Source organism: Nelumbo lutea, chromosome 5 (assembly GCF_056320005.1).
Source record: "Nelumbo lutea isolate HS-2025 chromosome 5, American lotus-T2T, whole genome shotgun sequence".
Lineage (NCBI taxonomy): Eukaryota > Viridiplantae > Streptophyta > Magnoliopsida > Proteales > Nelumbonaceae > Nelumbo > Nelumbo lutea.
In genome coordinates, this window is record NC_142688.1 from 83,049,592 (window position 1) to 83,077,070 (window position 27,479).

The 27,479-nt window shown below is 41.0% G+C and overlaps 2 protein-coding genes across 2 annotated transcripts; one reads left to right on the forward strand and one right to left on the reverse strand.

Moving 5' to 3' along the window:
• Positions 1-7,158: 7,158 nt before the first annotated feature.
• Positions 7,159-7,515, reverse strand: LOC148853147 (transcription repressor OFP17-like). Its single transcript, XM_088945889.1, has one exon. The coding sequence runs from the start codon at positions 7,513-7,515 to the stop codon at positions 7,159-7,161; it is 357 nt and encodes a 118-aa protein (XP_088802015.1).
• Positions 7,516-14,725: 7,210 nt separating this feature from the next.
• LOC148853148 (uncharacterized) lies at positions 14,726-15,472 on the forward strand. The gene has a single exon (XM_088945890.1). The coding sequence runs from the start codon at positions 14,726-14,728 to the stop codon at positions 15,470-15,472; it is 747 nt and encodes a 248-aa protein (XP_088802016.1).
• Positions 15,473-27,479: the final 12,007 nt, after the last annotated feature.

Below are 27,479 nucleotides of genomic sequence, written 5' to 3' on the forward strand. Positions count from 1 at the left end.
TGACACCGAGGAAGTCCGTACCGAGGGCGCCGCACCTGACTGACTTGGGATCTGACGCTTGACAGCCGCACTCTAAACGACCACCTGCCACCGCCATCTCCAGTTAGAGAGACGGTTAGGCAGTGATGGTTCTATCCCAGCAGAAAGGATGACGCCCAAATTGACAGACGCAAGGGTAATCATACCCGACCTGATAAGGGCCTCGGAACGAGTGCGCGAAGTAGTTATAAAAGCCCCCCTGCCCCCAACAAACAAGGTATGCGAACTTTGCGCTATCTGGTCTACACTTTGCCTTTGAGAGATTACTGACTTGAGCTTCGGAGTTATCACACCGGGTTCCCCCCGGAGTTCTCTCATCTTTCCCATTTCAGGCTCCCCGACGCTTCAGCTCAAAGGCGAATTCGTTGACAGCTAAGACCGGCCGGATTGCGCTCCATCAAGAACATTAAATTCAGCTCTAATAGAGATACTCTCACCATAAAAATTGTGGAAGGCAAAGCAAAAACCCCTACAAAGTTTCTCACTACACAAAATCATATTGTTCATATCTATATCTGCATGTAATAGTTTCCATCAAATATCTTTTTTTTTTTTTTATGAAAAAATTTCCACCAAATATCATGCATCAATATGATGCAAAAAGAGAATTAAGGGCCAAAAATAGTTAGTGTGAACCATATGATTATATATTTATATTGTAGAAATAAATATAGACAAAACAGTCAGAAACATTTGAGAGAAGTTGTATTATATAACGAAGACATTCTTGTAATAGAAGCAACGAGGACCCAACATCAATAGGTCCCACTCTAAACAATACTTAGAAAAATTAGCACCATTAATTAATGATTTCAATTATACATATAATTGCTTAAATTCTATCTGAAGGTAAATATATATATATATATATATATATATATATATATATATATATATAAGTTACTATTAGAATTAAAAAATCAAATGGATTAAATTTATCCGATTGTTTTGTTTGATTTTTTCTTTATTTGGAAAAGTGATTTTTTAAGCGATGTTAGTTATCAGACTTGAACCAAACTAGAATCGGGACCCAATTGCCATTCTGGCATAATTTAAAAATCATGATAGTGAGATTTGAACTATAAGCTCTCCTTTATATATATAAAAATAAAATAACATATTACGATTGAAATATAGTAAACTATTTAAGGGCATCTATATATAATAATGCCACGTGTCATTGGGTCAATCCAGTGGTTTGGCAGTTTAACTTGTGACACATGATAGCCACTAGCCAATTTGATTTTGACAACATTTCTTTTTCTTTTAAGTGAAACCTATTTAGTGTGGGTCCAAATGACTCAAGGAAGGGCATCTCATTCAAGTTTTTATGAGAGCATTCATTTTACCATGGCCCTATTCATAAAAATATGCCAAATTATTTATGGATATAAGGGTAACTTTAACTAGTTTTGCACTGATGCAAAATCATGGTAACTCAAATGATTTCAGTTGAAATCATGATTTATTTTTATTTCAAAATTATTTTGTTTGGTTACAGTACAAATGAAGTAAAATAAAAACCTTAGACAGATTAAATAAAACTCTGCAATCAAACACATCCTAGGAGAAAATGAAAAAAAAAAAAAGACAGAAATTATTCAATTAGGATTAGAAAAGTGTGTGTGTTGACATGGGTTAGCCTTAACCTTTAAAAAATGCATCTAAACTCGTTTACATTCATCTCACACACACCTAGAGGCTAAAGGGAATAAAGAGATGGTCAAACGGACCTACAAGTTAAAGGGATAGTTTCGTCTAAGTTGCACCCCTAACATGAAGTTGAGCCGTTGAGGTCAATTATAACCCCTATTCAGGTGATATTGAAAACCTCACCCTAACTTTAACCTTAATCCAATCCAGTCATATTCGGTTTGGGCTTGGTTTGGCACAATTTTTTCACTTTTTGTTTAACAAAAAAAAGTATTTTTGTTTTTACTGACTAAAGTTATTAATGAAATTGTGAAATTCCTTAATGACTAAAATTTAGGGCTGTGTTTGGTTGCAGTAAAATTTCATTTGCACTGATACAAAATTATGGTAATGCAAATTATTTGGATACAAGTTTTGATTTATTTAAAATTTACCTTAGTTTGTTTGTTTGCAATAAAAATGAAAAATAAGACACAAAATAGATTAAAGTAAAATCCAAAATAAAATTAAACAAAAATTTGCATTAATTATAAGACACAAAATAAGACAAAATTTGTATTAATACAAATAAAATTATACTCCAACCAAACACAGCCTAAGTTGTAAACAAGGTTGTCCAAACTGCATTGCTTTTTGTTAAAACACATTTATTTTTATTTTTAGTGATTAAAGTTATATGATCGTGATAGATCTATTAATAATTTAGATCAAATATGAATTCATGCCTGTTTAATTTGGTATAATCCGATTGGGTTCTGTTTAAATATACTATGGCCCACTTGATTCACGGGAATAGGGGTCTGAAATCGAAATCGGAATGGCAACTGTTTAGTTGATCGGAATCGGAATCACATTCCCATTCTTGCTGGAATGGTATTCCACCCATTTGAGGGAATGGCTATTCCTTGCCCTTCCCTTGAGAATGTAATCCCATTCCTGTTGATTGTGATTTCCATTCCCACTCCTGTCTCAAGCTATGGGAATAGACCATTCTTATTTTGATTATGAAGGATTTTGATTTCGATCCTGATTCTGATTAAAACTATGAACCAAACGGATCCTAAGAATTTAAATTTTATATATTATTAAAGTTGATTTGATGTTGCTAAGTTGTATACAAGCAAGTTCTAATTCATTTTCTATTAAAGCCATTTTTTATTCTTTTTATTAATAATATATAATATTTTATAATTTTAAGATTTTAACATCTTTATACTATTCAATATTGATTTCAAACCAAATTCTAGTCGGATAATATATATATTTGATTGATAGATTATATTAAATTTTAAAGTTTCTTCATGTTTCCATCAATACCCCCATTAAGATGTGTGGTGGTCATATCAAATTATCATCTATGGCGTGTTCATATCAAATTAAATCACCCCGTGGTCATATCAAATTAAATAATTTGTGCCATCTCAAATTAAATCATCCATCGTGTGCCCTACCAAATTAAATCACTCATGGTGTGGCCATATCAAATTAAATGACATATGGTGGGTTCATATCAAATTAATTCATTTGTGGTAGAGGTGTAAATTAGGTCATGCCGCTCGTGGCCTGACATGGCTCGGCATGATTTTGAGTTGGTCTCGCCCAATTTGACCCTACCTGATAGTGCACGAGCCATGCCGTGGCCCAACACGATTGTATATGTCGATGGGCACCTGAGTTGGGATTTCAGGTCAATGGGCTGGGTCGGTACGACCCACATTGTTGTGCCGTACTGCTTGTGGCTCGTCGTAGGTTGGTACGACCCGACATAGCCCATATATATTTTTCATATATTTATATATAATATATTATATGTTATATAAATTATAATTATATAATAATATATAGTATAAAATATATTAATGAAATAAACAAAATTTTTCAATTTTATTATACTATTATATATATATATATATGAAAGGAAATGTATACATCAAAATTCATATAAAATTAAAATTTAATTTTTTTTTTCAAAATTTTCTTAAATAAATAACTTTAACTCGGCCCACGGACTAGCTTGGCCTGGCTCGACACAGATCTGTGTGAACTCGGACCATGAATTATACCGAACCAACCCTCCAAAATATCCCATCAAAGGGAGACATGGCTCGGTCCGCATACGGGCCATGCCGTACGGGCCAGCACGACCTGTTCTACCCGTGGTGTGGCAGTATTGGTGATTTAATTTTGAATGGAGCCAAAACATCAAAAGGGGAAGCAAAATTAATGGGCACAATATTATAAGAAAAAAATTAATGGGAGAATATCTGTTCAGTCCACCTCATAATTCTTGGCCCCACTGGGCTGTAACTTCAGATTTCTGCAATGGGCTATCGTGTACTTCTCCATAAATTAATCATTTAATTTAAAGTGGACCATCACTATTTTACCAAACATTGAAAGTCTTTTTTATTGGTATTTACACCAAGAAAGTATACTAAACTGAGGAATTGGACAGTAAATATACAGCTCTCTCTGACATTGACATTAGAATTGGAAAGACTGTTTTTCATTTTAATCTCAATCTGCATCTCATAATTTCTTACTTAACCAATATTTGTTATAAGTATTATAACCAAACACTATGTGTGAGAAATGAGAGGAGGAAAAGTCTGTATGAGCTTTGTAAGAAAAGATCCATAATTTCTCTTTCCTTTTTCCCATCAATAATAAATATTAATTTTATGAGAAAATATTGAAAAAATAGAAATTATTCAATGAGGACCAGAAAAGGGTGTAGGGGGAGTTGACATAGATTAACCTTAACTTTTAAATAATGTATCTAATCTCGTTTACATTAACCTCACACGGACCTAGAGGTTAAAGAAACTAAATAGATGGTTAAACGTTCGAATATGAAAAGGAAAATGTAAAAAAAAAAAATAAAAATAAAAAAATGACCTTTCTTAATGAATAGTTAGCCAGATAAACCAAAATTAAAAAAGAAAAGTTATAACAAAGCCAACCCTCTCCTCCCTTTCTGGCTTTCTGAAGAATTGTAATGATCTAATCCCACTCATGTAAGTATAGTAACTGCAATTAGAGATATACTCTCATCATTATTGTTAGATTTGCCCATGTAGGGTGGTTTAGTTATCAAACTCACTTCATGTTAAAAAGACACCAATATTCTACACATAAGACATGTTGCAAAGCAGTAGTGCTGTTGTGGTTTTCACCTCAGTAGCCACTGTTCAGTGGCGTTGGGCCGTTGTGAGTAGTGAACTGCAACGTACGTTATTTCTTATGCAACTCTTTGACTGAGTATGTATATTGAATTTACACTGTTGGGCCTGGGATTTTGGGCCAGGTCCATTCAAAATTTGACTATTTTGGGCCTGTTTACTAGGACTGATGCATTGGTTCAACAGAAAGCCATTTATTTATTTATTTTTTCCTGACCGGAAGATAACAAGTTCGGATTCTTTGAAAAATTTCCCAAAACTTGCATTGTTTATATGTTGTCTGGATAGGGCCGGGCCCATCTCACAAATCCAAAAGCCACCATGGGAATGCCCTCCCAAACGGTGGCCACCGTGTGCTCATTGGGGCCTTCAAAATTGAAATGCCTAGTGTAAACCTGTCCCAACAAGACTAGGTCCATCCTGGCCCCCACTCTGGACCGGAAGTCCTAGTTTTCCTTTCCAGTTCCCCCCTTGTTTGGCTCCCCTAGGTACATCACAGGGTCCCGACATAACCAATAGCAAAACAACATAAATGGAGGGCAGGAGGGGTGGGGAGGTTTTGATGCATTGCCATCTAAGATGAAATGTGGCACATTTCAGAGTGACAAGTCAGGTTCTAATTGCACAATTTTTTAAGTGCCTCATCAGTGTACGGTCTCTACACTCTACCAAACAATGCACAATTTGAGAAGATGGGGAAAAAATAATGAAAACACTATGCCAATGCCTAATCTGTACTCATCTGCTGACTGCCATATCTAATGTTCATTGGTTTTATGCGGTGGTGCCCCTGGCGCCTTGGTCTTATTGCAGGCTTCGAATTGGGTACTGGGTACATCTAGAATCCAGTGCTAAAGCCCATGTTATGCTCCGGCCCAACTCCTTCGGACTCGAATAGGTCCGGGCTGGACTATATTGTCAGTATATAATTGATATTATTAGTTTCGAGTTTTTAAAAACCGAGCTGAAGATCGAACCACTTTGATGGCAGGTTGTTGAGGCAGGGGTTCAACTATTTGGTAATTTGGTTCGAACAGATCGGCATGGAACATGCTAATTATAAAGATAAAAAGTAATTACAAAAGAATTGACTGGAAAATCATTCATTAAGGTGGTGTTCGGTCCTGTCCACGGGATGAATACCCGTTCGGATGGATGGCTGTAGACGGGACTGGGCTCGTCCATACTTTATTTTTGATCCCCTGTTTCACACTCTCCTTGAAAGGTTGAAATCCTATTATTTGTTTCATATTTTAATATTTTTGTCAATAAAATATTAATTATTTTACTTAATTTTTAAAATTTTAATATTTTTATTAATAAAATAATATTTTTAAATATTTAAAATATATATTTTTAAAATTTTTAATTATTTTACTATTGTTTTTATAAAAAAATAATATTTATTGGTTAATATTAATTCATTGATGCATTTTTCAATATATTTAACATATAAAATGCAAAAATTTGATATTTATGATTAACTATGTAGATCAAGGTTTCGAACCACTATTGACCTAGATGGTCGAACTGTTCGACCTGGAATCGTCCAAACAAGCGATTTCGTTTTACCCAAACCATTGAAAAAGTCAATAACCTATTGACCTAGGCAGTCGATACATTCAATGGTTTTTGACAGTCTTTTATTTTTAATTATTGTTTTTTATTTTTTTAATTTGTTTGTCAGAACGGATTGTCCATTTGAACTGGACGATCGGATCGTCGACCAAAACGGTTCCGTTTCCGGGTCATTTTTATGTTGACGTATATCATTCATAAATATATATATGAGATACACACACCACACCTACAGAACCCACTATGGATCCAATGCATATAATTTGTCTACAGTTTAAAACAGTTGTGGACTGTAGTATGGTGTGGATTAATCCCTGCCACAAGGTGTGGTATAGACCATCAATTTTTTTATCCACACAAAAGAACACCCCCTATGTTAAATGATCTAGTAGTTCAATTGTTCATATCAAAAGTTATCAACATTTTTTTTTTTGATAAAAGATGGTTATGGGGTGAAATATAATTGAATTTCTGACTTGTTTCTAAGTCGAAATTTCCAACCGTCTATGTCAACATTGAATTTAAAACATTGGTTTATTCAATTCTGCTGATGGATGAAGCAACTACACCATGCATGGCAACAAAGATCGGAAGAAATTAATAAGATGAACTGATGAAGAGTTGGATTAAAATCATTATATATTACACTCATTATTTATAACAAAAGAAAATGAATTTCGAAAGCGCGAAGCAGAAAGCAGTCAATTTAGTTGGGATCATTCACATCACCCTCTTCCTCGTCACCTGAAAACAGGTCCTTGCAAAGCTCTCCATAAAATCTACAAATAAAATCTGTAAAAACCGGAGACGTTAAATTCTTCCAACAGTAAAGAAACTCCTCCACATCTATCAAATCCCCCACCTTCCCTTCCTCCACTATCATTTCCACCAAATAATTCTCAAAGCTCCGGCATGCATCCTTCAAGTCCTTCTGCCTTTCCACTTCCCTCTTGTTAATTGCCTCACAGATCCTAGCATAAGCCGGAGCAAGAGGTGATGATGGGAAGAGAAACCAGTGGAGTTCGGCGTCAGTTACACTCCTTAACTCCTCAACCTCCTCCATCTCTTCTTATTGTGTCGATGACCGGCCGGCAAGCTGAGAGTAAGCCACGAAGCCCTGTTCTTCCCAGCTGCAGAGAGTGGTATCGACGGAATTTAACGGTTGTTACGAAAAAAGTGGTGTTTTTAGTCTGAGTCTGAATGCCTGTGCTCTACTTATTGTAGGAGTTTCCCGCATGCATGGCTTGAAATTGAAAAAGCTTGGATTCCAAGGCAATGAAGACCATCTTTTTGATTTGTGAATAATGAATGAGACTGGGAGTGAAATTGAAGGAACTAATGGACCGGAATTATGGCTTTTTAGTTGCTTTTGTTTTGGAAATTGGAATAGAGTGTGAGTGCTTTTGAGATCTTTTGGTGAGAGTTAGTTTTTGAATTTGGGAGGGCGGTGGTTAGTTATACTCATGCCTATTGCCCAGTGCTAGTGGGGTTCAAAGTCTCAGGATCCGTTATTTTTACCAAAAAAGAAAAGGTCTAAGGGTTTTTTGACATATAGCTAGGAATAGAGGTTGGGAATGGGAATTAGACCATTCCGATTCTGAGTGTAGTTAGGAAGAATTAAAATCTCATTTTCATTATTGGTAGAATGACATTCCCCATTTGAGAGAATGACCATTCCTTTTTTCCTCCTCTAGAACAAGAATTTAGACCATTCCGATTCTGAGTGTAGTTAGGAAGAATTAAAATCTCATTTTCATTATTGGTAGAATGACATTCCCCATTTGAGAGAATGACCATTCCTTTTTTCCTCCTCTAGAACAAGAATGAAGAATACATCCAAACCAATTCTAATTCTAATTCCAATTCCAGCCCGAACCACCAAATTAGTGAAAGAATAGACCATTTGAATTTCCATTCTTGAACCATCAGAATTGAGTTGATGAATTGAATGGGCAATGACAAACAACGAAACGATCCTTTTGCTACAATTCTATATATTACAAACTCAGGATTTTGGTAGCTAGCTAGGGACTAGGGTGCGCACTACACAGTATTATTAGATTGGTGGTTGGAATTGAAAAAGGTGGGCCCTTTGAATTAGTGGTAATTGAAATTGATGACATTGTAATAGTTGATGATTCTTGGTAGGTAATTTATTCCTCTGTCCCTGATGAACAAGATGATAAACAAGTGAATGTGAAGCAGATTATAGGGTCATTAGGACCGACCAGTTTTATTTTATTACGCAAATATGATTTTTAAATAATGACTAGAGTGAGGTGATGGAGCTTAGCTAGTCTATGCTTATTAGAATCAAAGGGAGGAGTGGAGGACGTACAATAGGTTGTTTCCCTTAATTGTTTACCACCCCACTCCAACTGCTTTGTTTTTTCAGTGTCTTGAACTGAAAGTAATAATTAAGACAGACAGAAAAGGAGAGATCTAAGGTTGTATCTATGGTTTTTAAAACTGAACCGGTGATTGAACCGGTCAGGGGTTCGGTTATCGTTCGAATAATCGGATCATTCGACCTGAAGGGTCGATCCGTTTTGATAATAAAAAAAAATTGAAAAACTGTCAAAACAGCTCGAACAATTAATTGGCCGGTTCAATGGTTTGTTGATCAAAATCAATGATTTTAAAGAAAAAGTAATTTTGGGGAAAAACAGAACCGATCAGATGACCAATTTCCGGTTTTTCTGATTCGACTGTCCAATCCGGTCCAATTTTGAAAACCATAATTGCTTCCATTATAAACATTGAGGATACAAAAGAAACTAAAGGCTCAGTTAGTAATTATGATTTGAACTCCCATTTTATAAAGAAAGTTTACCTTTTATCTCATTTGCATTTACCGGCAGTGCAAATTTTGTATACAAAAACTGATGCAAAATTTGCACCACTTTCCTACTCCCCCAATTCCCTCTTTAAAACGTAGGGACTGCTTTTCATGGTTTTTAAAACTGACCTGGAGACTGAACCAGTCAAGGGTCCAGTTGCCGGGTTGAACAATCGGCCCGTTCTGACAAAAAGATTATAAAAAATAAAAAATGAAAACCGGTCAAAACCGTTCGAATGGTTAACCGCCCGGGTCAGTGGTTTACTGACCAAAATCAACCGTTTTTAAGAAAAATCCAGTTTTGGAAAAAACCAGAACTGGTCAACTGACCGATTCCCAGTTTTTTCGGTCCGGTTTTGAAAACCATGCTGCTTTCAAACTCCGTCCTCCCACCTCCATTTTTCTTTCATATAAGATGCATGGGGATTGGCAGATTGTACCATTTTTCTCCCAAACAAATAAGATGAAGTGAAATCCGAAGCAAAAGTAAATTAAAATTTACACCCCACCTATTTGTACTTGCAATTCCATGCATTAATTAGACCAATGCAAATGAAATTGACGCAAACATAAACTGAGCCCAATAAAGTCTGAACCTAATGATAAGCTAGAGTAAGCAAGGAGAGGTTCTGTAGAAAAGTTTTGAGTCACGATCATACCTGTTTCAGTCAATCTATATCATATCCATTATATTTATTTAGGTATTTGATTGGCAGCTATAACCTCTCATATCCACTCCAAGGGTTTGAAAGAAGAAGAAAACATAGATTAAAAAACTGTTTTCTTTTAATGAGAATGCATATCCATAGGCTCATCCACTCCCTGAAATTAAAGCCTAATTAATCAGTAGAATCCTGTTCAAAACTATTCTATTTGTGATTAAAGGTTAGATGAACAAATAACAGACAGTATATAATAACAAACAAACGGGGATTTGAACAGGACGAACTCATGAAAAAAATTAAGGGGAGTCCTGACAACAGTCTGGAGTTACTAACAATTAATTAATCGTAGTAATCCTAAAAGCATAGTTAGATTGCTCTAACACAAGGTAAATGACGGCTCAAATTAAGATACCAGCCGCGCGCGAACATGTGTGATATCTCCTTTTCATTCATGCCTTTGTGTTGTACGTACAGTTGTAGATAGGTGCCACCCTGCCACAGACAACTTCATCAATGACCAACTCCAGGGCTTGGAACATCACCATGTCTTCTTCTGCGATACGAAATGGAGCTCTGCTTCCCCTCATCAACTACTCCATCGTGACCTGAGATCAACTTCGAATTCTCCTCCAAATTTAGAGTCTTCTGGGCAACTCTTCCTTTGAAGGTGTATCCAGCAATCATTCTCCGCTCAGACGTCGAACACAAAACCACAGCTAAACATAGTAGTAGAAAAGATCGCTTCCAAGCCATTCTGCTTACTGCTCGGAAGTTGGAATTGGAGAGCCTGCTGGGACTAAAGGCCATACACAGTTAATAAAAAAACAATAAAGAAAAAAGGTGTCACAACTCACAATCCGGGTTGAATGATTTGAAGAGCACCATCATGACGTCAATGGTGAAAATACTACCTACCGTAATCTATATAATTAAAATAAACAAACAATACCTAGCTAGAAATAGAATCCCAAATTTATATATGGCCTCCTTAATATCTCGTGCATGGGGTCCATGCACATTATGGACGTTTGAGTTTCTGGAACCCTCTTGGACACGACAATCTTTCCCTCCAAATGACTGATTAAAAAAATGAAGAAGAAAGACAGAAGCATAGGTAGTGTATAGCGTGGCAATTAAAATAATGTTTTTTTTTTTTGTAATAGTATTTTTCTATTTCCTGATTTTTTATGTAATTTTTCTATCAAATACTAGATATATCATATATGTCCACTTTCACAATATTTCAATGTTACGCGGCCCATTTGCTCAATGCACGCGTCACGCTGCTTCAAGTTCTAAGGCTGTGTTATACCAAACATAGCCTGAAGGTCAATATTAATGCTGAATTAATTTCAGGAAATAAAAAAAACCATAAATTTAAATAAATAACCAGTCAGAAGACAAAAATAAATATTTGCCATCCTAGCCATTTAATTTAGATGTGTTAAGGGACTCGATCTTTTTTTATAATACATGCAATCTTGTTCAACCCTGGAAGGCTGGAAATTCAGATTTAAACACAAAATAACAATTGTAACATATGGGAACCCCTCAATTTCTATATACATACACTCATTTACCATTAGGTTATGTTTGGCAGATAGAAATTAAGAGAGAAACAGAAAAATAATATGAAGTTCTTGAGGAATTTAATATCAAACCAAACACATGATTAATAATTGTGGAATTCATCACAACTTCAATGCAATCTAGCAAGCTGCTCTAGAAAATTTTCACGTGGCAGCTTGGTTGGTAGTCCAATGAGATTTTTGTCATTACATTTGATTATGTTTATTAGGCTTAGTTTGGGAATAGTGCAAAACCTTAAATTTGGAATTTTTTAAATCGTGCATCTGTACCAACGTTTTCGAACCGCCATTGACCCAGGCGGTCGGACTGTTCGGCTTAGGAGCCGTTCAGGCAATCAGTTCTGTTTTACCTCAAATTCGGAATTTGGTCAAAAACCATTGAAAAAGTCAACGGATCGTTGACCCATCAACCCGCTCAACAGTTTTTGACTGTTTTTTATTTTTTTTAATTATTTTTAAATTTTATTGTTAGAATTGGCCGTTCGTTCGAACTGGACGGTCGGACCATTGACCCAGAAACTAGTGCCCAGAACAGTTCTGTCCTTGAGTCATTTTTTTAAACGTTGATCTGTACTACACATATTTGTATTTATACTTTTTTCAAACTGAGCCTCGGGAAGAATACAAATACAAATATGTACAGGGCAAATACAAGATTTATTAAAAATACAATGTACAAGGTTTAGAAATACAAGTTTTACACTGAGTTTGGAAAGAGTCTCAATACAAATATGTACACTGCAAACCCTTATATTTTGTGTTTTCTAAACCTGTATTTACATTGTACATGTTTGTGTTTGTACTCTTCCCAAATTGAGCCTAAGGTTGTGTTTAGTGCAATGCAAATAAATTTGTATTAATGCAAAATCATGGCAGTGCAAATGATTTGAGTGTAAATTCTATCCTATTTTTCTTACAAATGTTAGCTTCTTTTGTTTTATTGCAGTACAAATGAAGTAAATTAAGACATGAAGCAGAATAAAGTAAAACCCCCCAAAAAATTAAATGAGAGTTTGCATTTTTTTTTTCATTTACACTCCCATGCATTTACACTAGTGCAAATAAAATCGTATTTCAATCAAATGCAGCCTGAAGACAAATCTCAAGGCTCAATTCCCTTGCTTTAAGATATATATTTGGTTCCCTTCTCTCTTTTATGTGTATTTCTTATATCTATGGATTTGACTATAATACTGATGAAGGGTGGTTTGGCCAGACCTAGTAAAAAGAGGACACGTGGATACGACCTAACTAAGAGATGACAACTCAGCCTGACAAGTTCAGTTCGCAACAATTGAGCTCACGTATTCAGTCACCTCGGCACAAAGGCCGCCTCGGCTTAAGACTCACCTCGGAGCAGGGCCACCTCGACATAAGTCTCACATCGGCATCGAGGCACCTCGGTGTTCAAGACAATTTGGAACTAAAAGATCGAAGTACCAGTTTGGGACCAACATCTCGAATCACCACGTGACTGACTCCCGCGCAACCAACTCCAGAGGTCTCTCCAACGAACCTCGAATCCCTCGAGATCATTATAAGTTAACAAGCCCCGACTTTTCCGGGATCACAATAAGGACTTGTCGTGATTCCGCCGGAATCGGAAGTGGAACGAGATAAGCCTTACCTATATACTGCTCCTTCAAATGCGGAGTGAACTCTATCTCCACATCCTGGATATCCTGGAACTCTTTCGTGTTCCCCACGACTACTCAACTATATAAAGGCTCCAACCCCGATGGCACAAGGTACGCGTAATTTTTCTGCTCTAGCTCTCTACTCTCAAAGCTCTTCAGCTCACATCAGATTACTAATTTAAGCATCGGAGCGGCCTCGCCGGGTTAGCCACCCTGTGTTCTCTGATCTTGTCTTGCAGATTCACCTAGCTCACTATCCGACTGGAAGCCAGATCACCCTACAGTAGGAAGCAGTCATATCGTGCTACATCAATTGGCGCCATCTGTGGGAAGACGATAAAAAAAAGTCTTCTCCACGATCAACAACTTTCCACTGAAATCAATGGCATCCTCCAGTCACACCGGATGGAGCAGTGAGATGAATGTCTTTGGGGAGCAACCTTAGCTTCCTTCAGTGTGCATTGGTCAGTTCACCATACCGCTTACTACGGCTAGGGTCCCAACATTGACCGTGCTACAAAACGCTACACAGGTGAACGCCCCGCTCCCTCTAGTGGTGGGCGCAACCTTCATTGAGTCGTATGTGGTTCCCCCCAGAGTCAGGTAATCCCAGTTTGACGACCTGGTACACTACGTGCGGGTCATCCAGGTCCAAATGCAACAGGTGCAGCAGTTCCAACAATACCAGCAACATATGCTCTACCAGTACTACTAGCAGCAGTTCCCTCCACTGCCGCAAAGCCAGCAGCCGGTTCCACCCTGGCACCTAGCAACTCAATAGAACCGACCTCGCGTGCTAAACATCACTCGATCTCCCCATTGAGGCGAGGAGACTTCCCAGGTCCCACTTCCTCTTGGGAGCCAAGTCTCACCTCATGGGAGGAGAGACGGATAGATCACCCCGCCTGCTTCACAAGGAAACATCGAAAATAGGTCCGGGGACACTCAGCCCAATAGAGTCATTCTTCCTCGGCATTCGCATCAATAAGGTGGATCGCTCGTAGGTAAACGGTTTGGGGTTCTGGCTGCGAACTCAAGGCAAGGCCCTTCTATCCATGACAGTCAGCCCCAAAATCTAAGCAACCAAGAGCTACCTCGTGGCAGAACAGTACTGGACCATAAAGAGGTTAGCAACACCAATGCAGAGCCGATGAAGAAGCAGCAACGATGGCGTTGCAAGGTACACTGAACTTCAGTTCAGAATAGCCAGATCGTGAGACTGAACCAGTAGGAACAAGTGAAAGGTAAAAAGGAGGCGAGCTCGGTAGCCACAAAGGCCGCTCCTCTACTCTTCAGGTCGTCCCCTCTGTCTTCTGAACTCTTGGAAACCCCAATGCCCAAGGACTTCAAGATGCCTCCCCTAGATAAGTATGTCGGATCTTTTGATCCTAACGATTGCGTGGACTCCTTCCAGTCCTAGATGCACCTAGTTGGGGTTGATGAGTCCTGCATGTGCATAGCTTTCTCCACCACATTCAAAGGAGTAGCTCGCACATGGTACCGTAACCTCACGCCGAGATCAATTAAGAGTTGGGCATAGTTCATGGAGTTATTGATCTCGCACTTTATCACCAGTAAGAAGTGCCTGAGGTCGCAAGAAAGTTTGCTTAATGTAGTTCAAAGAGAAGGGGAGTCCATCAGAAGCTACATCAAGCGCTTCAATGACATTTGCCTGCAGATCCCTGACCTAGACCCAGCGGTGAGACTCACGACAGCTAAAAAGGGCATAACTCATAAGGAATTCAAATGGCATGTGGTGGCCAACAATCCGAAAGACATCACAAAATTCCTCAAGCTCGTTGACCAGTTCATCGGAACCAATGAAGAGATGAATCAGAGGACTGACAATCCAGCAAAGAAGAGAAAAAGAGATGGTGACAACACAGAAAATGACAGGAATAAAAGAAGAAAGAGTAAGTCCTCGACCAAGGGAGGAAACAAGTCTGGGAGCCGATCTCCTTCACAATCTTGCAAGTCAGGTCAGCGCTCCAGAACCCAACCTGTTGAAAGGATGAACTACACACCCCTCAATGCTAAGCGAGGAGAAATCTTGATGGCTATCCAAGACTCCTCCTTTGTCAAGTGGCCTCTTAGGTTGAGGGGGGATCCCGCCACCAAAAACAAGAATGCCTACTGTCACTTTCATAAAGACCACGGGCACAATACGGAGAACTGTAGGAACCTCCGCGACGAGATCGAAGAGATCATTCGTCGTGGGTATTTGAAGAATTTTATACAGAGAGAAGAAAGAAGGCAGGCAGATCGACAAACAGACCAGCAGGGGGACTAGAGAAGGAATGCTCTCGAGTCTAGTAATAGGCAGAAAGAGTAGCTGCCACGGCAACTACTCGAGGAGAGACCGATCTACGGAGTAATCAATATGATTACTGGCGGGTCCACCATTGCAGGGTGCACTTCGGTAGTAGGTCAGACTTCAGCCCGTGAACTAGAAAGTGAGGAGCAGAACCCGTCGAAGCAACCTCAACTTGAAGACCCTATTTACCTCATGGAGGATGATGCTCGTGGGATGACGCCCTGGTGATAAAGCTGAGGCTAAACAACTTCGAAGTCAAGCGCATCCTAGTGGATTCAGGTAGCTTGGCCAACATATTGTTCAAAGGCACCTATGACAAGCTGTAGCTCTAGGAAAGCGACTTAAAGCTGATAGATACTCCCCTGATAGGCTTCAGTGGCAAGGAGGTCAAACCCCTAGGGCGAGTTTTAGTACTCGTGGAGGTTGGCACGTGGCTGAACATAGCAAGGTTCGAACACATGTTTCTGGTAGTCGCAACCCCATCTCCTTACAATGCCATAGTAGGTCGGCCCATTACGCATGCCCTACGTGCGGTAGTATCCACCTACTACCTGGCAATGAAGTTCCCTACGGACTACGGAGTAGGGGTTGCACGAGGCAACCAGCTTGAATCTCGCAAATGCTACGTCGCCGCCCTCAAGGCGAAAGCCAAGCTAGCGGCTAACATCGAGCTTGAGCGACCTACAGAGTATGCCGAGGAGTGAGCTACACCAACCGAGGAGACGGTTCACATCTCGATCTCGACTAATGACCCAGCTAAGACCCTCCAGATCAACGCTTCGATCGAGGAGCCACTTCGCTCTCAGTTGGTAAGTCTTTTACTTCAAAATTTAGATATATTTGCTTGGTCCGTGGGAGAAATGCCCAGAATAGACTCTAAAATTTTAACTTACAAGCTAATCACTGATCACTTAGTCCGGTCAGTTAGACAGAAAAAGCGCAACCTCGCCCTGGAATGTTTGAGGATAGTCGATGAAGAGGTCGGAAAGCTCTTTGCGACAGACTTCATCACGGAAGTCCATTACACAAGCTGGGTAGCTAACCCAGTTCTGGTAAAAAAGGCCAACGGTAAATGGCACATGTGCATCGATTATACCAACCTGAATAGAGCCTGCCCAAAAGACTATTTCCCGCTGACCAAGATCGATCACCTAGTGGACGCGACCTCAGGGCATGAGTTGTTGAGCTTTCTGGATGCATACTCTGGTTACAACCAGATCAGGATGGACTCCGCTGAAGAAGAAAATATGGCATTTATAGCTGAGCTTGGGTTGTACTGCTATAAGGTTATGCCCTTCGGACTAAAAAATGTCGGGGCAACTTTTCAAAGACCTGTAAACAAGATTTTTGAGCTGTTAATCGGCAATAAAGTTGAGTGTTATGTAGATGACATGGTCGTTAAGACCCAATTTTCAAAATTTTTATCAAACGATTTGCAAAATGTTTTTGAAATTTTACGGAAGTACAATATGAAATCAAATGAATGCCATCTTAGATATGAGACCACCTCGTATGCTAAAAGAGGTTCAGAGGCTGAATGGTCGGATAGCCGCTCTAAGTCGTTTTATGTCCAAGTCGGTAGATCGCTGCTTACTTTCTTTAAGGCTATAAAAAAGATTAAAGGTTTCAAGTGGACTGCGGAGTGTTAGCTCGCCTTCGATGAGTTAAAAAGATACTTCATTAGTACCCCCGGTTCTAACCTAACTCGAGGAAGGGGATATTTTAAAGCTGTACCTCTCCGCGAGTGAAGAGGTGGTCAGATTGGTACTGATCAAAGAGGTAGATCAGGTCCAACGACCCATCTACCATGTTAGCAAAGTTTTGTAGGATGCTGAAACAAAGCATCCAGAGATCGAGAAACTGGCGTACGCGCTAGTCTAGCAGCTCGCAAGCTTCGTCTGTACTTCCAAGCCCACACCATCGTCGTCCTCACCAAAAAGACTTCGAGCCAGATCCTGCTCAAGCCTAAAGTGTCTGGCAGATTGACGAAGTGGGCTATCAAAATCAGCGAGTATGACATCTGGTACGAACCTCGATCGACAATTAAAGCCCAAGCCTTGGCTGATTTCGTGGCAGAATGTACGTTCAGTACCGCAACTCCCAATTTGGCCGAGCCCGAGCACACGCTAGAAGCTTCAACTAGTGTGACACCAATCCTTGTTAGAGCAGGTCCGACCTGGGATGAGGAGCCTTAGATCCTCCACGTTGACGGCTCGTCCAACCAACAAGGAAGCGGTGCAAGAATAATTTTGTACAGTCCAAGCAGGGTAAAGCTGGAATACGCACTCCGGTTCAAGTTTGCAGCATCGAACGATGAAGTAGAGAACGGAAAATTAGTCACCAGCCTCACTCTAGCAAAGGAAGTGAAGGTTAAGCATCTTGTCATATGTAGTGATTCCCAGTTCATGGTCAACCAAATCAGTGACGAATACGAAGCCCGTGACCCCACCTTGGTAGCCTATTTGGCCAAAGTCAGGGAGATACTGCATGACTTCATCTCCTACTTCATCAGACAGATCTCAAGATCTGAGAATGTTGATGTTGATGCCTTGTCCCGGTTAGCTAGCACAAGTAGCAACACCATGCAGACCATGTATATAGAGGACTTACCTCGGCATAGCATTCTTGGGGGGGCAAGAGAGGTTTTTCTCATAGCACAAGCAGAGTCGAGCTGCATTGACCCGCTCATGAGTTATCTGCTTCACGGGACATTCCCTACAGAACGCAATGCGGCTTGAAGGATAGAGCACCAGTCGGGTAAGTACGTCATTATAGACAGACAGTTGTACAAGAGATCGTTCACGCTCCCCTACTTGTGTTGCTTGCGACCTTCAGAGGCCGAGCTCATTCTCCGCGACACCCATGAAGGCTTGTGTGGCGGACACTTGGGGGGCAGGGCTCTTGCCCAGAAAGCGTTATGACAGGGTTACTATTGGCCCACGATGAAGGCTGGCGCACTCGAACTCGTCAAGAAGTGCGACAAGTGTCAGAGGCACGCCAACATCGACCACCAACCTGTTGCCAAACTCAAATACCTTACTAGCCCATGGCCATTCGCACAGTAGGGAATCGATATACTTGGCCCATTCCCGCCAGCGACAGGATAGAGGAGGTTCATGGTCGTAGCAGTAAACTATTTTACAAAGTGGGTGGAAGCGGAACCCCTAACAACAATTACAGCCTACAACATACAAAACTTCTTCTAGAGGAACATAGTGCGTCGCTTTGGGCTACCTTGAGTACTTATCTCCGACAACGAGAAGCAATTCGAGGATGTCAAGTTGTAGAATTGGTGTACTGAGATAGGAATTCAGCAAAAATTCACTTCGGTAGCACACCCCTAGGCGAACGGGCAAGCGGAAGTCACCAACAGATCCATACTCCGTTGACTGAAAGCTCGCTTAGCTTGAGCCAAAGGGTTGTGGGTAGACAAACTACCTAGTGTGCTTTGTGCCTACCGGGCCACCATCAAGACTACCACAAGTGAGACTTCCTTCAACCTCACTTACGGCACAGAAGCCGTGATCCCTGCAAAAATCTTGGTGCCTATACTACACTTGGAGCCCTACGACGAGGAGACAAATGATGGTGAGCTCCATACTAACCTAGACCTGGCGGAAGAAGTACAAGACCTGGCATACATCTGGGCTGTAGATTACCAACAGAGAGTAGCTTGGTACTATAATGCCTGGGTTAAGAAGTGACACTTCCATGTCGGTGACCTGGTTCTTCGGAAGGTTATGGTACCTAAGCCCGGTGTTGGTAAGCTCAAACGGAACTGGGAAGGTCCGTACCGAGTAAGATGGTTCTTCGGGGAAGGTATGTACGAGCTCGAGACCTTGGAAGGGAAGCAAGTACCTTGAGCGTGGAACGTCAACAACTTGGGGAGATACTACTTGTGATCGTCGAACTAGAGAGAGGACTGTGAGTCACTCCCAGAAGCTCAAGGGCCATGATGCCGAGCTGACATATGACCTCGGCACTACGAATAGGTCCCAGTCGCCTCTTCGGCATAGGCAAATCAGCTCTCATGCCTAAGGCATTGACAGTTCAGGTATAAACCCTACGACGTCTACCCCACCTCGGCATATAACAGTCAGGCCTAACGGCTCGACTCTAAGGGACAATCGGCACCTAAGCGAGTAGCCCGTGCACAGACAGGTCGGATATATACCCTACAATGTCCGCCCACCTCGGCATACAATATGTGAAGTTACCTCTACTCCTAGTCTAGCTCATTTGCTCGACAGTTCAGAGTAACCTACACGTGGAAAAATTTTATTTCAGTTATCCCTACTTACAGTCCAGCTCGTTAGCTCGATAGTTCGGGGTAACCTACACATTTCTACTCCTACTTGGTTTAGTTTGCCAGTTCGGGAGTTATTTACACTTAGAAAATTTTGCACAAAGGTAGTCAAAATGTTTGTATTTCATTAATGTAAAGTTTTTTAGTACAAGCCAAAAAAAAAAAGAAAGAAAGAAAGAGAAACTTCCACTATGAACCAAGCTCAGAGGCCCGGGGTATATAGTATAGAGGGTCAGGGGGCTTCTAGTCATCTCAGGGTTCCTCGCCCTTGTCCGAGGCTTCAGCAGGAGGGTCTTTCATACAACTTTCATCAGCACCAGTCTCCTCGACGTCATCAAGCAGGTCGCTGTCGCTTTCTGCTTCAGAGTCCGGATCTTTAGCAGTTTCAACGGCCATTTCCTTCATAATCCTCAAGGTAGTGATGGTACTGAGATCGAGCTGAGGGAACTCATGCCGGGTCAACCACCTACTGAGCTTGAAGCCTTTGTGGTAGTTCGTGGTTCCCACCTTGATCATCTCTTTCTGGTACTCCTCCGAGGCCTTGACCTTGGCCTCCTACTACTTGAAGGAGTATCTCGGTCAACTCCTTTACGTGAGCCTCGAGGTTCTCCACCTCCCTCTTCAATGCAGCCTTCTCCTCCGCAAGCTCCTTCTTCTCGGACATCAGTAGCGTGATCAGCTCCTTTTTAGGCCACACATCCTTCTTCAGCAAGTTAACTTCATTGTAGGGCAAATTTAGCTTGGTGTGAGCCTCGCGGGAAGAAGACTCAGCTATGAGAGCCCGCTACAAATGCACCTTGGACTGGTAAGTCAAGGCGTAGATAGCGGAGTTCACCTGCCAAGAGAAGAGAACAAGCATTAGTACATGAAAAGCCAAATACAACATCAAAGAAGACAAGTCAGAAACTTACCACCATGCAGTGGGTAGCCGCTCGAGCTCCGAGCTGAGTGACCAACAATTTGACCCAGCCAGCAACCTCCTCGGCTTACATTGTGCTCTTGCTCTTGAGAAGGCTGTATTTTGGAGTCAGAATGCTCCGAGCTGCTTCATCGCTACCTGAAGAAGCGACAACTGTAGGGGCAGGCTCTGAAGACATCGCCTCCTTGGGTGCACGGGGCGGGGAGAGCTTCCTTGGTTCCTCCTCGACCAGGTCAATCATGGGAGGTTGCTCGATGGACGATGGCTGCTCGGGCTCTAGAACGGAAGCATGCGGAGACTCAACGCAAGCTCTTTTCAAAGTTCGCTTCATCTTCCCCTTCATACTTCCGAAAAGTTCGGTCGCGGAGATGTCCATGATAGCTACAACCAAAGCACAATTAGAAACAATACCAAGATGAAGCAAAGGAAATATAACAAATGGTGACCTACTAGGACTCAGATCAGCCTGCATGAGCTTGTCCTTGGTCACATAGTCCATGAACTTCAAACTGAGCTCCGCCCAAGATCGGAGCGCTTCCCTTGTTTTCAGGTCCAACCTGATACTGGGGTCTTGGATGGCCACCCTCTAATGGGTCGGGAGTGTTGCAGACCACAAAGTAATGCCTTTTCTAGGCTGAGACCTTGTTCGGGAGCTCGTGCAAGAGTTTGTAGCTCGGACGTGGGGACAGGTAGTAAGTCCGCCTGTGTTCGGGTAGAACATAGGATGAGTTCTTCTTTATAGAAAGAATGGAGGAGAAGATGTTGAGGTTGAGAGGAAGGTTATAGTCGTGGAAGAGGGAGATGGTTCCTACTATATTTCAAATGGAGTTCAGGTGCATATTGTCAATGGTAATGTTGAAAATCACGATCTCGTCGTGATCGTGCTCCCAAGGAGAGTTACCTAGGGGAATACTGTAGACTAAGTCGTTCGGAAGCCTATACCGAGCTACTAGGGACAGGAGCCTGTCCACTGTCATTGTCGATGGGCCAAAGTTATCTAGCTGCCGGCCTCGATGGGGGGTGGAAGCCATATCACCTGAGGCCTCTCGCTCCCCTCGGGGTGATTCCACCTCAAGAGGATTGCGGACCGCATCCTGGCCCGAAGTAACTTCATCAGTAGGGTGATCTACGGCCTGAGCCGAGGTACCCACCTCGGCTTCAGTGGATCCACTGCTCCCATCTAAGAGACTATAAAAACTAAAACTAGACATATGGAAGACGCGAAATCAGGAAAGAGAGCTAGGGAAGACTCACCAAAGAAAAGACCGAGGAGAGGAAGACGATATCGAAAAGACACCGAACTGAAGAAACAACGAGCTAAAGGAATTGAATGCGACCTCAGACTGAAGGCTAACAAATTTGTGGTGAAGCAAATGAGTTTCGGGCCCCCTATTTATAGTCGCTGTGTCCGAGAATCAACGGTCAAGATTGAAGTGATCCAACGGCTCCTAGGAAAATTGGCTGTGCGACCCCCGAGGTTGAAATCGGTTTAGCGCATATTTTGATGTCCATAGAGTTTATAGATGGCGTGACGTCCGCGAGTAGATTAGATGTGACCTGGGTTATTCCTGGTTGAGCCGGGCGGCCGAACAGGTCTGACAAACGATTCGCCCGACAAGCCGCCTGGACCTCGTGCAAAATCCACCTGGACTCGTCATGAACTCCTCGCACTCGGTCGGGACTGGCTCGGGGGGTGGGGGGCAATTGATGAAAGGGTGATTTGGCCCGACTTAGTAAAAAGAGGACACATTGATACGACCTAACCAAGAGATGACAACTCAGCCTGACAAGTTCAGTTCGCAACAATTGAGCTCGCGTATTCAGTCACCTCGACACAAAGGTCGCCTTAGCTTAAGGCTCACCTTGGAGCAGGGCCACCTCAGCGTAAGTCTCACCTCGGCATCGAGGCACCTCGGTATTCAAGCCAGTTCGGAACTAAAAGACCAAAGTACTAGTTTGGGACCAAAAACTTGAATTGCCACGTGAATGACTCACGCGCAACCAACTCCATAGGTCTCTCCAACGAATCCCGAATACCTAAAGATCATGATAAGTTAATAGGCCTTGACTTTTTTGGATTATCGTGATTCCCTCGGAATTGGAAGTGGAACGAGATAAGCCTTACCAGTATACTGCTCCTTCGGAAGCGGAGTGAACTCTATCTCCACATCTCGGATATCCCAGAAATCTTTCGTGTGCCCCATGACTACTCAACTATATAAAGGCTCTAACCCCGATGGCACAAGGTACGCATGATTTTTCTACTCTCTAGCTCTCTAGCTGTCTACTCTCAAAGCTCTTAAGCTCGCATCAGATTACTAACTTAAGCATCGGAGAGACGTTGCCAGGTTAGCCACCCAGGGTTCTTTGATCTTGTCTTGCAGATTCACCTAGCTCGCCGTCCGACTAGAAGCCAGATCACCCTCCAACAGGGAGCAGTCAGATCGCACTACACAAAATACCATAAAAATTTGGCCAATAAATTGTATCGTCATAAAAGTGGTAATCAATAATGTTCAGTTTGAAAGGAGTAGAAATACAAATTTGTAGAGTGCAAAACCTTATATTTTGCATTGTTTTGTATATATTTATACTGTACATATTTGCATTTGTACTCCTTCCAAACTGAGCCTAAGGTAGTTAGGGGGGTAGGGTGTTTGACTGGTCAAAGGTCTTCTGATATTGTATCATGTCTTTCCAATGGCATAGATTTTTCCAATTTATGTCACTAAGGCTATATTTGGTTTGAAGGAAAAAGTAGGAAAGGAAGAAAAATGTAAGGAAACCCATACAAACATAACCTAATTGTTAACATTGCAAACAATACAATAATAAAGTTTCATCTTCGCTACATTTGTACATGGAGAGTAGAGAAATCCCTGAAATAATAGAAACAATATATAAGTAAAATTATACAAAAATGAGTAACATAAGATACTGCCCACCATTATAATTAAAAAAAAAAGGATGAATACAATAGTCAACGTGTTAGAATATCTAAATAGTTATGATAGACTTGCAACTGGGATGGTTATCTCTGATAGCTATCCTAGATAACTGATCATGGCTATCCTAGATAACTAATCACCTTATCTCGTTATCATGTAGATTATCCTCTAATAATTTCTTAGATAAACTCTAAATTTGTAATTGTTATCTTTTGTACATAGTTATCCTCTTGTAACTTCTCTATTTAAATGGTTCAAGAAACCAGTCATTACTGAGTGAGTCATTCTATTCTCATTGTTGTAGTATTGCTCTATGGTATCAGAGCTATTTGACAAATGTCATGGCTTTAGAAACAAGCACCACTGCTCATGCCGTCTAGAGAAAAATGCAACCTGGATCGATAGATGGTTGAACCATTATGGTGGTCTCCCTTTCCAGTTTTATGAATGTAGTCTCTCAGTAAAACTGGATCGTACTAACTTCCTGCTTTGGAGCTCTCAAACTACACCATCTCTCAGAGGGCATCATTTATATGGCTATGTGGATGGATCTTTTCCTTGTCCTCCACTCTTCTTGGAAGATGGCAGTAGCCAAGGATCCATCCGTAGTAACTCGGATCATGCAGCACGGGTCGAACAAGACCAGTTGATCATAAGCTGGTTATTATCTTCATTAACAGAGCCAGTTCTGGCTCAAGTAGTTGGCTATAAGACATCCTGAGAGGTATGAGATTGACTTCATGTTCTCTTTTCTTCTACCAGTAAAACTCGAATCCATGATTTGAAATTAGAATTAGCCTATCTGAAGAAGGGTACTCTCACTGTCACTGACTATGTTCAGAAAATTAAAAATTTATCTCATGCTTTAGCTGCTTTTGGACACTTTCTCACTGATGTTGATCAAATTCGTTATCTTCTTGGTGGTTTACCTACTAAATATGATACCTTTGTGCTCTCTGTGACTACTAGACTAGATAGTCTTTCTTTTTATGAAATTCAAAGTCTGTTACTTACCTTTGAAAAGCGCTTAGAGCGTCACTCTTCACAATCTGTGCTGGATTCTCCTTCTGCTAATTTGGCAAATAAGAAGAAAACCTTCAATCACAATCAATACTCTTCTTATAAGCCTTAACAATTTAATAATGATGGTGGTTCTGAAAACTCCAAGAAAACTTCCTGTAATAACAATAATCACAGGAGACTTCAGATCTTGGGAATCCTGGCCACTATGGTTTGCCCACTCTGTGGGTATCCTGGCCATACAGCAGCTACTTGCTGCCGTTATCTGGAACTCACTGCCAATAATCCTACTAAGCAAGCTCATATAGCCTCATCTTCACGATCTATTCGTGATGAAAATTGGTATCCTGATTCTGGAGCAACCAATCATATGACTTCAGATCTTGGGAATCTCTCTATTCACGATGAATGTCATGGAACAGATCATATCCTGGTCGGCAATGGTACGGGTCTAGACATTTCTCATATTGGCTCTTCTGTTTTGAATACTGATTCTGGGTCCACTGTCTTGAATAATATTCTCAGAGTTACTAATATATCTAAGAACTTGCTCTCTGTTAGCCAGTTTTGTAAGGATAATAATGCAACTTTTAATTTTGATGCTACTGGCTTCTCTGTTAAGGACAAAGCGACTAGGAAAATTCTCATCCAAGGGCTGATTAAGGGAGGGCTTTATCAACTAAAGACAAATTGCATATCTACAGCTCCATCGACATTCATTGGTGAGAAAGCATCGGTTTTCGCATGACATCAGTGGCTAGGACATCTCAACAAGCGAGTAGCTGCCCACATCTTATCTTCATTTCAACTTCTAGTTTCAAATAAGGACATCTCTTTTTGTCCATCCTGTCCACTAGGCAAGAGTCATACCTTGCCATTTTCTAGTAGTACTTTTGTTGCAAAGTATCCATTAGAACTTTTATTTTTTGATGTTTGGGGGCCAGCCCTTGTCTCTGTAAGACATGGTTTTCGCTATTATTTGATTTTTGTTGATGCTTACAACAAGTATATATGGATTTTTCCTATGAATTCTAAAACTCAGGTTGTCTTTATTTTTGCTGTTTTTAAGAAGAATGTGGAGAATTTATTGAACACCTCTATCAAAACTCTACAAACAAATGGGGGTACAGAATACAAACCACTTCTCCCTATTCTCTCTGATTCAAGCATCACTCATCGTCTCTCATGTCCTCATATTCATGAACAAAATGGGGTTATAGAAAGATTCCATCGCCATATTGTTGAAATGGGTCTCACCCTCCTGACTACGGCTTCAATGCCCAAACATTACTGGTATGATGCCTTTGAGACTGCAACTTTTTTAATTAACTGACTCTCTTCTCCAATACTGGACATGAATTCTCCTTTAGTGTCTCTTTGGCACTAAACCTGATTATACTATGCTGTGCACTTTTGGATGTGCTTGCTATCCACATCTCAGACCCTACAACCGTTCTAAACTGGACTATCGATCCAAATGCTGTTTATTTCTGGGTTATAGTTTACATCATAAAGGGTACAAATGCTTGGATTTAAAATCTGGACATCTATATATTTCTCGTAATGTGGTTTTTGATGAACATACCTTCCCATGCACTTTTGGCAACACAACTCCACTTCCCAAATTGGCTACCAACATTGTGGTTGACGCTCCTATCATTACATATTTGTGCCCTTCTCCTCAGACCATTCCCATACCCACCGACACCACCTCCCCTAGCCCACCTATTATATCTACTGGTGTTAGTTCTGTTGCATTGATCCCATCATCATCAACCCCATCAGATACACCCTAATGCTCCATTACGACACCACTTATTGCTCACCCCATGTTGACATGGAGCAAGAGTGGCATTTGCAAGCTAAACCCTCAGTATGCTTTGGAAGCCTCTGTTGACCCTGATGTTGAACCCTCTTGTTACACTATTGCCAAGAAAGATCCCTGTTGGGTACTCACCATGGAAGATGAGTACAAAGCGTTGTTGCACAATGATACTTGGGATCTTGTACCGCCACCTCCTCATAAGAATATTGTGGGAAATAGATGGGTTTATAAGATTAAGAGACATCTGGATGGGTCCATTGAAAGATACAAGGCACGATTGGTGGCACAAGGGTTTACTCAATAAGATGGTATTGACTTTGTTGAGACTTTTAATCCGATGGTTAAACCAACTGCTATTCAGTTAATAATATCTCTCGTAGTTCACTATGGCTGGAATCTTAGACAACTTGATGTGAGCAATGCCTTCCTTCATGGCTACCTCAGTGAAGAAGTTTTTATGAAACAACCCATGGGTTTTATTGATCCAGAATGACGACATTTTGTATGTCGTCTTAAAGGTTCCCTTTATGGTTTGAAACAAACCCCGCGGGCCTGATTTACTCGATTAAAGGTTCCCTTTATGGTTTGAAACAAACCCTGCGGGCCTGATTTACTCAATTAAGGGATCATTTGGTTCACCTTGATTTTCTGGAATCCCGAGCAAATAGTTCTTTATTCATGCGACGGACTAGCATCAGTGTCATATTTCTTCTTGTACATGTGGATGACTTATTGATCACTGGATCTTCTACTTCTGCACTTACTCAACTCATCTCTCAGCTCTCTACCACTTTTGCTCTTCGAGATCTTGGGGAAGCTCATTACTTCCTGGGTTTTGATCTGCATCGCAGTTTAGATGGAGTGCACCTATCCCAACGTAAATATATTCATGATCTTCTCGTCAAGACCAAAATGCATGAGGCTAAACCAGTTCATACACCGATGGTGGCATCTACCAGACTTGA